Genomic DNA, 12,331 nt, shown 5'->3' on the forward strand with positions numbered 1-12,331 from the left:
TCTCCTTAATGCTATATTCATTTAGGAAGCAGAGTTCCAGACAAGGCTTTATAGTCTGATTAAAAACAAAACTGTCGAAGAAGTTTTAAAAAAGTTTTAAAATGTATCCTTTAAAATGATTAGTAAACTTTGGTATAATTCCATTTTTTAAAACCTTTTCAACTACAGAAGTAGAGTTTATGGGTATAACTATACTAAAAGCATTTTACCTCTTTGGGATGATGTTGGCTGTTTTGTGGTTTTGTTTTTTTGTAAGCTTTTTGGCATTTGTCTTGATTGTCCTTTATGTGATCTTGAGCAAAGGTTTTTGTAGATGTTCATTCTTGCTATTCTGTCTTTTCAGTGTCAGATGTTTGTTTCAGTGGTTGTTGAGGTACAACTGTATTGATTTTGTGTCCTCGGTTGCTTTTTGTTCTGCAGACACGTGCTCCCGAGTCAGAAGGGCCTTGCACTGGAGCCAGGGATGCTGTTAAGGTTCTCCCGTTTTTCCATGTTCACACCATTGCCTGACGTTTTGCATTGCCTCACGTTTTCCCCGCTTCCCTTCCAGTCAGCCATCATAATCATCTTTTGTTTTTCTCCATGACATGAATCTGCCATCAGTTAATTTGGGTTTCCATTGCTTTTATTTATTCATATATTTTTGTTTTCCTTCGTCCATTCTTTTTTGTACAGAGTTCACATGAGACTCTGAATGTAGTGGAGGAGAAGAAGCGGGCAGAGGTTGGGAAAGACGAAAGAGTAATCACAGAAGAAATGAATGGTAAAGAGATCTCACCTGGGAGTGGTCCTGGGGAGATGCGTAAGGTGGAGCCTGTGACACAAAAAGACTCCACCTCCCTGTCTTCTGAGAGCAGCAGCAGCAGTGAGAGTGAGGAGGAAGATGTGGGCGAGTACCAGCCCCACCACCATGTGACCGAGGGCACCATCAGGGAGGAACAGGAGGAGGATGAAGAAGAGGTGGAGGAAGAGCCCGGCCGAGCAGCCAAGGTAGTAGAAAGGGAGGAAGCAGTGCCCGAAGCCAGCACAGTCACACAAGCAGGTGCCAGTGTAATCACAGTAGAAACAGTGATCCAGGAAAACGTAGGTGCCCAAAAGGTATCTGGAGAGAAGAGTGTAAATGAAGGCGGTCTTGAGCAAGACGTGGGAGAAGAAACAGAGGAAGAGCAACATAAAGTTAACGGAGAGGTGTCCCATGTTGACATTGATGTTTTGCCACAAATTATTTGTTGTTCAGAGGTAAATGGGAGTCCCGAGTGGGACCTAAACTCTAGGGCTATCTCTCAGGTGGGGGACTCCTGCCTTTCTTCTCCTCCTGTCCTCCCCATTCTCCTTCAGCTTTTTCAGCAAGAATCTAATTTTTATCTCTCTTGGGAGGAAGGGGGAAAAGCACCACTTTATGGATTCTCTGCCAGCTCAGCTCAGTTCATGGTTTCTAGCTTCCTTACTGCAACTGGGTCACCTCTAGGGTAAACTTTTCTACAACCACCACATCATTTTTTCCTTCCTTTTCACGGTTAAAGTTTTCTTTGCATGTTTTGGTTGTTTCCAACTGTTTTGTCTTTAGTTGCACTGCTTCCTCACACTAAATGCTTTTTTTTTTGTTGTTGGTTTAATTACAAAAATATATATGTAATGTTGAAAAAAAATGGTCAGTGCGAGTGTGTGTGCTACTATTATGATTGGGCTTGACATCTAGGCTCATTCTCTTACTCTTCAACTTCAGATTTTTAGAAATGACAGCAGGATCTGATTACCATGGTGCTCTGAATGCAGTATCCGGCAGTGATGAGAACATTATTTCTTGAATGCCACTGTGATTTCTGTTTTCAGATTCCAGGGATTACATGCTTTGGTTAAGAGCCTTTTCTTTCTTTCTAGGCAGCCAGAGGCTAGACTGTATGATAGGAGAATGCCCTTCTCTTTTCATTCTTCCAAATGTCAGTTCTGGATTATTTGCAAGTTGATTATATGTTTTGTGGGTTATCTACATTGGATATGAGTCTTTTCCTTTTCCTTGCAAGAAAGAACCTTTCAGATTCAGATTAAATCTTGGTTACTAGGTACAGTGCCTCTCATTTGAGAGTTAGGCTGAGGGCGGGTTTACTTCCATTGTAATGTTCTTGATTCTGATATTAAATGCCCACAATATAGGGATTTTTCTATATTTTGCCCTTTGATAAGGTGGAAAATCTTGAAGTTACTTTGTCTTGAAATAGTTAAGTGAATTTTTATTGTTGCTTTTAAACTTCCTATTTCACTTCAGAGAAGATATTTTAAGAGTCTTTGAATGCTTTGGACTATTATTTTCTGCATTTAATATATGATTGTTCCTCTTTAAATAGTCACACCCATTGGGAATTTTCTCGCAAAGAAAATACTGTTGTATTTTGGTAGTGGTATAGTCTGATGTTGTATTAAACATACATGCTCAGCAGACTACAATATTGTTAAGCCATAGAACCTCTCCTTTAATATTTTAAATTATTCAAAGCATTAATGCAATATTAACAGAATAATTTTAGATACAGCATTTTAACTCATGTAATACAGAAGAAACATAAGTTTTAGACAAGTATAATTGAAAACAATCATACTTGAAGATATCCTTTCTGAAAATGATATATCTGTTGCCAATAAGGCAGAAGGCATTTGGGGGAGAAGAGTAAATCTCAGTCTCTCTAGTTGGTGTGCCAAGTAAAGGCAATGAGCCTTCACATAAGCCATGTGGTTTTTAAACTGCAATAAAAATAGAAGCAGGTCACTTCACATAGTTCATTCTGGTTCTTTTCAATTATTATTTGCCCAAAGCTAAACTCTATCTCTCTCTCTCTATAAAACATATATATATATATATATATATATATATTTATATATATAAATATATACTAGGCTTGACATTTAAGTAGTTTGAGACCATCATAATTTGAAGAATAACATAATGTAGGAAGCCGTTATGTTTATTTTCCATATATGTATATATACACATATACATATATTCATATATGTGCATATATGTATATATGTACATATGTATGTGTATATATGTGTAATATGTATGTGTATATATCACATATATTTGAAGGAATATTTTTCTTTTATATCTTGTTTTAGATTATTTGCTTTTATTCTTTTGTGCATGAGTGTGTGTTTGGTTATGTTTCTTATACTTATTTTTGAAGGTTCCATTAAGCACTTTTACTTTATTATCTCTAGAATTTATTTTTCCCTTCCTTTTCCACCTCAGCCACCAGTGGTAAAAACAGAGATGGTAACAATTTCTGATGCCTCACAAAGGACAGAAATCTCCACCAAGGAAGTCCCCATTGTCCAAACTGAGACCAAAACCATCACATATGAGTCTCCACAGGTATAAAAGCTCTGTAGATGTGGACTGTTTTCTTCTTCCACTTAATATGTCTGTGTTTTCATTCTTTCTTCTCCTAGTTGACATGTTTCTGGCTTTATAACTGTACTTCAGCAATAACGTAATTTGCTGTGTTGCTCTCTTAGATTGAGACAGAGAGCTGCAGTTAAGTTGGTAACCTAGTAATTTTAGGAGGACCATACATACGATTATTTAGGACAGACAATATCAATCTTGTTCCTGTTACTGTAAGCCATTTCTGGCCTGATGTATCCAAGAATGTTTGTATACAAACATTGAGAAACAGATCATCTTACAAAGTTTATTGAATCTGATATAATTGTGGATTAGAAGGAGTTAGGCTCTTTTCCCTCTCAAATTCCATGAAAACCGACCCAATCAACTCATACTTGCTTATAAGTAAAACACACATGCACACACACACCTGTGCTTCTCCTTCATGTGAGATTTTCTGAAGACTTTTGTAGGACTTTGATATGTTAACTGTGATATTATGTGTCTAAATAATTATCAGATGTGTGTGTTCGATTTTAGGTTTTTACACATTGGTTTTGTAAAGATTTGAAATAAACATTAAGATGTTTAACTTTAAGAGTAACAAAAAGAACGTATTCATCATTTCAAAATGGAACTATTTAAAAACATATACAATAAATATTTTCTCTACTGAGAAATTAAACTTTTCATGGTAGGATTGTATCATAGTAGAGGATGGCAAACGATTGCCTTCTCAAATTATTTTTTGAAAAGGTTTAATGTGTGCATGCGTGAAACATTTCTCAAGATTATTTTATTATGCTATCCATATGTGTGCAAAGATACCACTTAAGTACAAATAGATTTCTTATGAATGGTTGTGGCAGGGGCATTACTCATGTGTCTATATCATGGTAAATACTCAAAGAAATAAAGGTGCATGACCCAAGTTTGAGACAGGTTTTCTCTTGTGGTCAGAAAGGCTCCAGACCTTTGAGTTATTTCCTTGTGTCAGTGTCAGGAAACAGAAGGCAAATATATTTGGTGATCTTAATATAAACTATGTTAAGTTATTAATTTGCTTCATTATTTCCCCTGGTAAACTCTAGAACCTTCTGTCTCTTCCAATATCAAAAAACACCCAAGTTAAACCTATTTTAACATGTGCATGGGATTTATATATGATAAATATAGAGGCACATACATACCTACAATATTGAAATATATGTACCTGTATATATATTCATAACCCACAAATTATTAGGGGAACAATGTAGTTTTTATCTACTAGAGATAAGCAAATAACCAAATTACACAGGTTCAGTCAATCCAAGTCAGCTTGTGTTGCTTACTTATCTGAGAAAATGTTTCTCTCTCTTTACCTGCCTGTGCTTAAAAACCAGTAACAGACTCAGAACTTCTTGTCACTGTGGAAATTTCTCTGCCTGGATCTTTCACTTCTTTTCGTGGCCTTCTGCAAATGTCATTCAGACAGGTTCTGCCAGGATTCCCTTGTAGCTTTCAATCCCACTTTCTCCTTCCATTGCTCCTCTTGTCTTTTCTCACAGGACTTGTTTCTCCATGTGCATTTGGCCTTTTATCTTTATTCTGTTTTAAATAGCAGACACTCTCCTGGACAGTAAACTAGCACTGCAAATATGTAAAGGACAGGTGGATAATATCACCTGCCAACTGCATAGAATTTAAAAGATGTGTGTTTGAAGGGGTGGGGTCTCTCGGACAATATAAGGGAAATTAAACATTACTTTGTATTTTTCCCCCAACTATCCAAAGATTGATGGCGGGGCTGGTGATTCGGGCACATTACTGACCGCACAAACCATCACAGCTGAGTCCGTGTCGACAACAACCACCACACACATCACCAAGGTAAAGCAATCTAGGGGAATCCTCTGGAGAGGATGGTAAGTTGCAAACAGGATCTTTTTTGAACTGTTTCTCTCTTTCTATACACAATAACAAGTAATACACTGACAATGTAAGTGGAATAAAAATGCCTTGATTTAAAGTGTTTATGAAATTAGGCTCCATTGATAAATGCATGTAAATCAAATTGCAATTTTGTAAAGTGCAAGGGGATAAAAATATGTTATGAATAGCTGTACTTAAGATAGCCTTAAGAGCAGAGATAATATAATTTATAAAAACAAAAAACTTTATAAAAACAAACCTGTGCTGCTACTTTTATGAAACCAATCCTGCTGACTGAAGCAAGTGGATAAAGGCCATCATTCAACATTTTCAACAGGTTGTTCAAATAATGTGAATTTTCATTTAAGAATAGTGGTATGTTGATGTGGGGCATTTTTCCGGATCATTCTCTGAATGTTTAGTGTGGCCCTGAATCGGGAGCTTCAGCCTCACCTGGGGACTTGTTAGAAGTGTAAATACTATGGCCCCACTGCAGAGCTGCTGAAACCAGGGGAGTGTTTTTAGGGCGTTTCCAGGTGATTCTGATACGTACTAAAGTCATCAAATTTCTAACTCCAGCCTTATTTTCCACTGTTTCCTTTTGCTTCTACTTTTCACATATGATTAGTGATTAAAGGTCTTAAACGTGTTCCTTGTGCCTTTCCCACTCCATGTTTCAACAACAATTAAAAAAAACTTTGTAAATTAAAAAAATGGCATGTAAATGGCTATTAATGCTCACTTAAAAACATATCTAGTTATTAAAGCTAATGATAAGCCTTGCTTCTTACAGTCAAATGCCATCACTAGTTACTGAGTGTGTAAATTTATCAGAGTGTAAAGGTTGGCTATGTGCATTTTCAGGACCGTGCAGTATTTGCTCATTGTTTAGAAGGTAACAGCCAAATGATCACCTTAGCCTTATCCAGTGTGCCCAGGCTCTGTCATCTTACACTAATCCTGTGAGGCAGTTCTCCCAGGGGCTCCCTCCCCTAGGCTCCCCCAAAGCCTTTGTTCAGCCATGCTCCGTGTCCATGTGCACAGCTACATGCGGAAGCTGTACTCAAGCATTTAATAAAAATCTCACCCATCTTCCTTACCTTAAACCAAATTCAAGTCCAATTTTTGTTATCACACTAAACTAAATGAACAAAATCACCAGATGAATTTGTGTGACCAGAATTAAGCAGTCAAAATTATTTTATCAAACATTTCCCAAACCTAAAACATACAGCTAAATTGTTAGAATTCCTTATAACTCTACAAATACCAATGTTTCTTCTTTCTACTCTTCTTTTCAAAGATTGGCCAACTAAGAGTAAAGAAACTCAGGAAATTATGACAGACTGTCCCAATGGAACTTCTTGGATTAAATGACATCAGTCCTATCTTAATGTCATCTGAATTCTGATAAGTTAGTTTTAGGGTTGCTTTCAGTGGAAGGATATTTGTGGATCCTATAACTTTAATGATGGGATTCTCTGTTGAGCTTAAAAATAAAGCACATCACACTTAGTGATTATCTAGAACATCAGTTTTCTGCCACTGTGGGTGGCATCACAAAAGTCAGCAGGTTTAGGTGGGCACCATCTCCTTTCTCCGACTGTGTAAACATGCTTTACTGATTGAAATTTTTTCTTCTTCTCATATATGACCTTTAGACTGTAAAAGGTGGCATATCTGAAACAAGAATTGAGAAACGTATCGTGATCACAGGAGATGCAGATATTGATCATGACCAGGTAAAGAACTTAAGTTCTAGATCTAAACCTGATGGTGTTTGTTTTCTAAGTTTTGCATTTGTTGTCATGTGACTTCCCTGTGTAAACCCTTTCTCCCAGTGCCTCCTGGATGAAGTCCATCTCCTAAGCAGGGCAGAAAGATAATTCACAGCCTGGATACCGCCTGTCCTTTCAGCTTTCCTACCCCTAAATCAACATAAAACTTAGTTTGCTATTTATTTTCCACTGGCTTTCCATGCACGTTGGGGTCAAAATAATCTGGAGATTTCTGGCAACCCTTAGGTATTCATATGGGCTTGGTTTAAAGGCAAGTTATCAAATATTTTTCAAGTGAATGGCAGTTTAATGATAAGGGCTCCCAAAAAAATGGAAAAAGCCTCTAAGCTTGACTTAATCCTACTTTCAAGAACTTTTCAAGTATTTTTTATACCATTGGAAAAGCTGGGCCTTTTACTACCAGGTGTTTCCCCCTAATTACTACTATTATCAGGGTTGGGGGGCGTAATTTAAGGTCTTTTACAAAGTGAAAATTTACATTGATTCTGAAAAATTTTTAGAAAGAATCATGCTTCTAATGTTAAGTTTGGCAGCGTATATGGCTTTGAACAGGCAATGAATGGAACTGCTGGAGACTTTGAGAGCAGCTTTTTTTTTCTGAGTGATTTTAACTCAGATTTAAAGGAGACCAAGCTGTTTTCCTTTATAACAACTTGAAGAAAAGGAAAAGAAATATTCAATTGGCCATCTCAGCTAGGGAGTAGGAGCTAATGATAGTTATACAGCTCTGAATACAATACTGAGCACAGCAAAAAGAATTGTAGAGAACAAAAAATTTTTCATTTGAGGAAGTCTCCCTCTACATGACCAGAGAGAAATGGATTTCCTTCATGCTTAAGAAGAAAAGTATTCCCAATCTTTTTGACCTTTATAAGCATGATTTTACTTACATATTCATTATATATTTTTTTAATTCCTTGAGAGTTGCCCTGACTCTGAATCTTGACTTAAGAGTCCTAGGAGATGACTAGTAAACTTGCCTGCTTACCACTGAAAATGAATTACCTATGTGGAATCCACACCTCTGGTTTCCCCTAGAGGATTTATTCTGTCCACTGGGACAGTCTTGAGTTCCCCTGACCTGAAGTTGGAGCAAACCTGATTCTTACTCTTTTTCTCTGGGACTCTTTCCCAGCAAGCATCGATTGAATTCCCACAGCATGTGAGACAGAAGTCCACATTCTTTTGCGTGGAGGAAAGTGCAAATTGGGGTCTCTCAGCCATTATATTTTCTACCCTCTTTCCCCACTGATCCTGAGCCCTTTGAGGCTACTTTTCTAGCAGGTTTTATGTGATGTGTGTTCTTTTGCCTTTTGGGCTATTTTACCTGAAAACTCAAATCTAGGTAGTACTTCTTCTCAAAGGTAAACATTAAGAACACAATCTGAAATATAAGTACCATAATAGCACACATTCCTAACTCATAAAAAATCATGGTGCTGCTGCAGCCTTAACTGCTATTGCTGCAAAGACACGCATCTCTTGTATGATGTCATGTTTCAGCTGTTTGTAAAACTGAGGTAAGATATCCAAATGAAGAGGATAGAGATTTAACTTTTTCATGTTTAATTGTGAGATGGCGTAAAACACTTTGAGTAAATTTGATTGTGGCTTTCAGGATGCTTGTCATCAGCAGCTCATGATGGGTTCACTTACTCCTTAAAGCCTGTAAATGAGATGATGGAACTACTTAAAATTAAACTAGGGAATCCCTTTCCTGTCAAAAACTGATATTGATCATGTAGTGACCTTATTGTCATTGACACCTTTTTCATTCCTTGCCTACGTTAAAAGGAATCTTATCTTAATAATGGAAAGGAAACCTTCATCTGAGATAGTAAAAAAGAAGCCTCTTTTGTGTTGGCAAATCAAAGAGGCATGCTTTTTTACAAACCTGCTTTGCAGATTCTTCACCCTGTGCTGGTCATGACACTTTCAGCTCCCTACCAGGAAGGGATAAACCACACTGCAGTTGCTCTTCAGAGTGTATTTCTTCCTATAATAAAATAATTTCTCAATTTGGCATTATGAGAGTTTTCTCAACAATCCTTATTGCTGTAATTAATATTTTATAGTATTTAATTTCAAGTGCTTATATTATGGAGTGAAAGGAGTTATAACAAACTGATTCCAGAGTGTTTGAAGATGATTATAGCAGTTTTTGCTTTTCCTTCCTTTTTTGCTAATTAAAATGTGTTTTACACATGTTACCTTCTCATGGGCATCAGTCATACTTCCTCTTTAACAGTTGGCCTGGTTTATTGCGGGAAGACCTGAACTCAAAGTATCTGATTGTTTATCTATAGCTGCCTTTGGGTCCCATCAGAGCTTGTCCTTGGCATTTTACGGTACAGAGTCCACAAACCAACATGCAGGAAACAGTTTGGGTGGTTCCAGTCTTCTTTCCTTTGAACACTCAGAACAAAAAAAAACAGTAAAACTTCAATCCTGTGTGCTTTCTATCTTCTCCCTATTTCCATCCCAATCAGCACACCTGAAAAGCTTTTCTGGCTTCCTCTGGCACCAGCTCTTAATCCTGCTCCCATTGTACTCCCACCCTGCAGCTGTCCACTCTCCCCACTTGACAAACACTTGTGCTACTGCTCAGATTGGAGCTGGTTCCATGCCTGATTTCTCTCTTGTCCTGACACAGGTGGCTCACCAGAGTTTGGTTCCTGGTGCAAATTTAACACCCTCAAGTGTCTTTCAAGCTTCTGTGCAAAAAAACACATTTTGGTATAAAAACAGTACCTTTTTTTTTTTTTTTTAATGGAATGAGGCTCAAGGTTCTCCTCGGTAAGCTTATAGCTGACAGACACTATCATGCAAACAAGAAATGCAGTTGTCCCCTTAGGCAGGTGACAGAGCAAAAAAAAAAATTGCACTGCCTTTTTTTAAATGCATAGTTTCCTTAGGAGATACAGTATTCTGTGTCCTTGCAAAATATCTTTAGAATTCTTTCTTAGACTTTGACTGTTGTTCTATGGTGTTTTATTTTTCTACTTTCTCCCCAAAACCTCTTTCAAAATAAAATGATCAACAATTAAAGAAAAGGATCTTCCCTGTCTGAAAAAATAGGATCTTTCCACTTTGCCAGAACACTTTTACAAAGCTTACTTTCTGTTAAAACACAGATAATAAACTCTGCTTTATTGTTGCCCAATTCAGAGAAGAGACCATGAACCATGACATTAGCACCCTGGGTCCTACCCCTGCCCTGCCACTCACAGGCTGGATATCCTGGACAAGGCTCTGTTACCCTTTGTGCCCTAGGTTTTTTCAGCTATAAAATAGGGAGCTGTACTTTAGAATCTTATTTTTGTTCTTTAGCTCTCCTGATTTTGTGTTGTTGCTACTGCTCTTTTAGTTCTTTGCCCTAGAAGTTTATGGATATCTTTCCTGTAGTATTTTAGTTTAGCAAACATTTTAGTTCAGACAGTTACTGAGAGCCTAAGAGGACAAAGATGAGCAAGGCCTGGCCCTATGCCTTGGAGCAGGCGTCCTTAAACTACGGCCCATGGGCCACATGTGGGTGTTTTTGCCCGTTTGTTTTTTACTTCAAAATAAGATATGTGCAGTGTGCATAGCAATTTGTTCATAGTTTTTTTTAAACTATAGTCCAGCCCTCCAACAGTCTGAGGGACAGTGAACTGGCCCCCTGTTTAAAAAGTTTGAGGACCCCTGCCTTGGAGCTTCAGGCAGCTGACTGATAGCTAGTATCACTTGAGTGTCTAGATCAGGCTGTATGCTAGCCGCTTTACATCATTACTTCAGTTCATCCAGGAAACCTTAAAATGGTCTTTACAGCCTCAACATTAGTCTCAGTTTACAGGTAAGAATGCTAAGGCTCAGAGAAGTGTGTTCTCCAAATCTCACCGTGAGCATAAGCCTGGGATCAAAGCCAACATGTTTCTTCTGTATGTATCATTATTTGGAAGTGGACTAGAGGATTGGGAAATTTTAGAAAATGAGAAGCATTCTCTGACATGAGCAATGGGCCCATTTCAAATCTTGCTGTTTCCTCAAATGAAGTAAGAGCATCTGGGCATGAGGTTGAGTCTGGGTTGATCAGCGTGCATGTGCTTTGCCACCCTGAGGTGGAGCCTGTTCCTTAGTGACAGTTGTCCTTCTCCTGGCTCTGGCAGGCGCTGGCTCAGGCGATCAGAGAGGCCCGAGAGCAGCACCCTGACATGTCAGTCACGAGAGTGGTGGTGCACAAAGAGACAGAATTGGCAGAGGAAGGGGAAGACTAAAGTCAGGTAAGCAAGCGTCGTCCCTGCCCTTTCTTGTGCTAGTTTTGTGCTCCTGAACCTCTGGTGGGATATGAAAGGCAATTCTATCAGTGTCTCTGTTTCCTGTAGGATATTAATTTTTCAGCTATTATTATGCCCAAGTGCATTTGCTCAGGTGCATATAATTATAAACTCTGAACTGATGGGTATGTGGTGTCAATAACTGTGATTTTTGAGGGGCTGCTAACAATTAACATTTATATGTTACTTTACAATTTATCAGGCACATTAGTATAAGTTATATTAATTGATGTTCACAGACTCTTTGAGGAAAGTGCTATAACCCTAGATTTTTATCGTAGGAGGAGTAAGGAAGAGATAATCTAAACCCTTTATATCTAGACAATTAAGAATTGTATATCAAAGAATGAACCGTAAAGAAAAAGATTGCTTTGACTACATGAAAGTTAAACATTTTGTTCAAGTTACTATAGCTTTATAATGAGTCTTGATATCTGGTAGGACATCCTTTCACCCCCAGTTGTGTTCTTTTTCTTCATTCTAGGCTCTTTCTATTCCATATAAATTTCAGAATTAGATTGCTAGGTTCTAAGAGTAAACCCTGTGGTATTTTAATTGGAATTGGATCCATGCTGTAGTTCATTATGGAGTAAATTATATCTTGATGGTATTGTCTTCTTTTCCATAAACATACAATGTCTCTCTCTACTTGTATAATGTGTCTTTCATTAATATTATTAGCTTTACCATATTAATCTTATATCTAGCAACCTGACTCCTTATATTTTGGCTACTATTTGCAATACAAGATATATAATGGACTAGTAAGTAGCAATCATTCAAAATTTTAGCAAAACCAAAATATCCAGTTGCCTGAATAAATGTGCTGTGGTATATGTGAATGTTGATCTTTTTATCTTTGAGGTGTATTTCCCTGATGGTTTGATATATGGAGGGCTGAGAACATTCTTACCAGAATGCTC

General features: G+C 37.6%; 1 protein-coding gene across 23 annotated transcripts in view; it reads left to right on the forward strand.

Annotated features, from left to right (window-relative positions):
* EPB41L2 (erythrocyte membrane protein band 4.1 like 2) overlaps nucleotides 1-12,331 on the forward strand; it is a 202,950-nt gene that overhangs the window by 174,816 nt on the left and 15,803 nt on the right. For 11 of the 23 annotated variants that reach the window (XM_076002942.1, XM_076002949.1, XM_076002950.1 and 8 more), the window contains 6 exons: nucleotides 421-474; nucleotides 676-1,239; nucleotides 3,248-3,370; nucleotides 5,159-5,254; nucleotides 6,958-7,038; nucleotides 11,241-11,354. In XM_076002942.1, coding sequence (XP_075859057.1) covers nucleotides 421-474; nucleotides 676-1,239; nucleotides 3,248-3,370; nucleotides 5,159-5,254; nucleotides 6,958-7,038; nucleotides 11,241-11,348 — 1,026 coding nt within the window. In that variant the 3' untranslated portion in view covers nucleotides 11,349-11,354. The remainder of the gene's footprint in view (nucleotides 1-420; nucleotides 475-675; nucleotides 1,240-3,247; nucleotides 3,371-5,158; nucleotides 5,255-6,957; nucleotides 7,039-11,240; nucleotides 11,355-12,331) is intronic. The other 12 variants (XM_076002953.1, XM_076002956.1, XM_076002954.1 and 9 more) reach the window with 5 other exon arrangements.

This window comes from Microcebus murinus, chromosome 5 (assembly GCF_040939455.1).
Source record: "Microcebus murinus isolate Inina chromosome 5, M.murinus_Inina_mat1.0, whole genome shotgun sequence".
In the NCBI taxonomy this organism is placed as follows: domain Eukaryota; kingdom Metazoa; phylum Chordata; class Mammalia; order Primates; family Cheirogaleidae; genus Microcebus; species Microcebus murinus.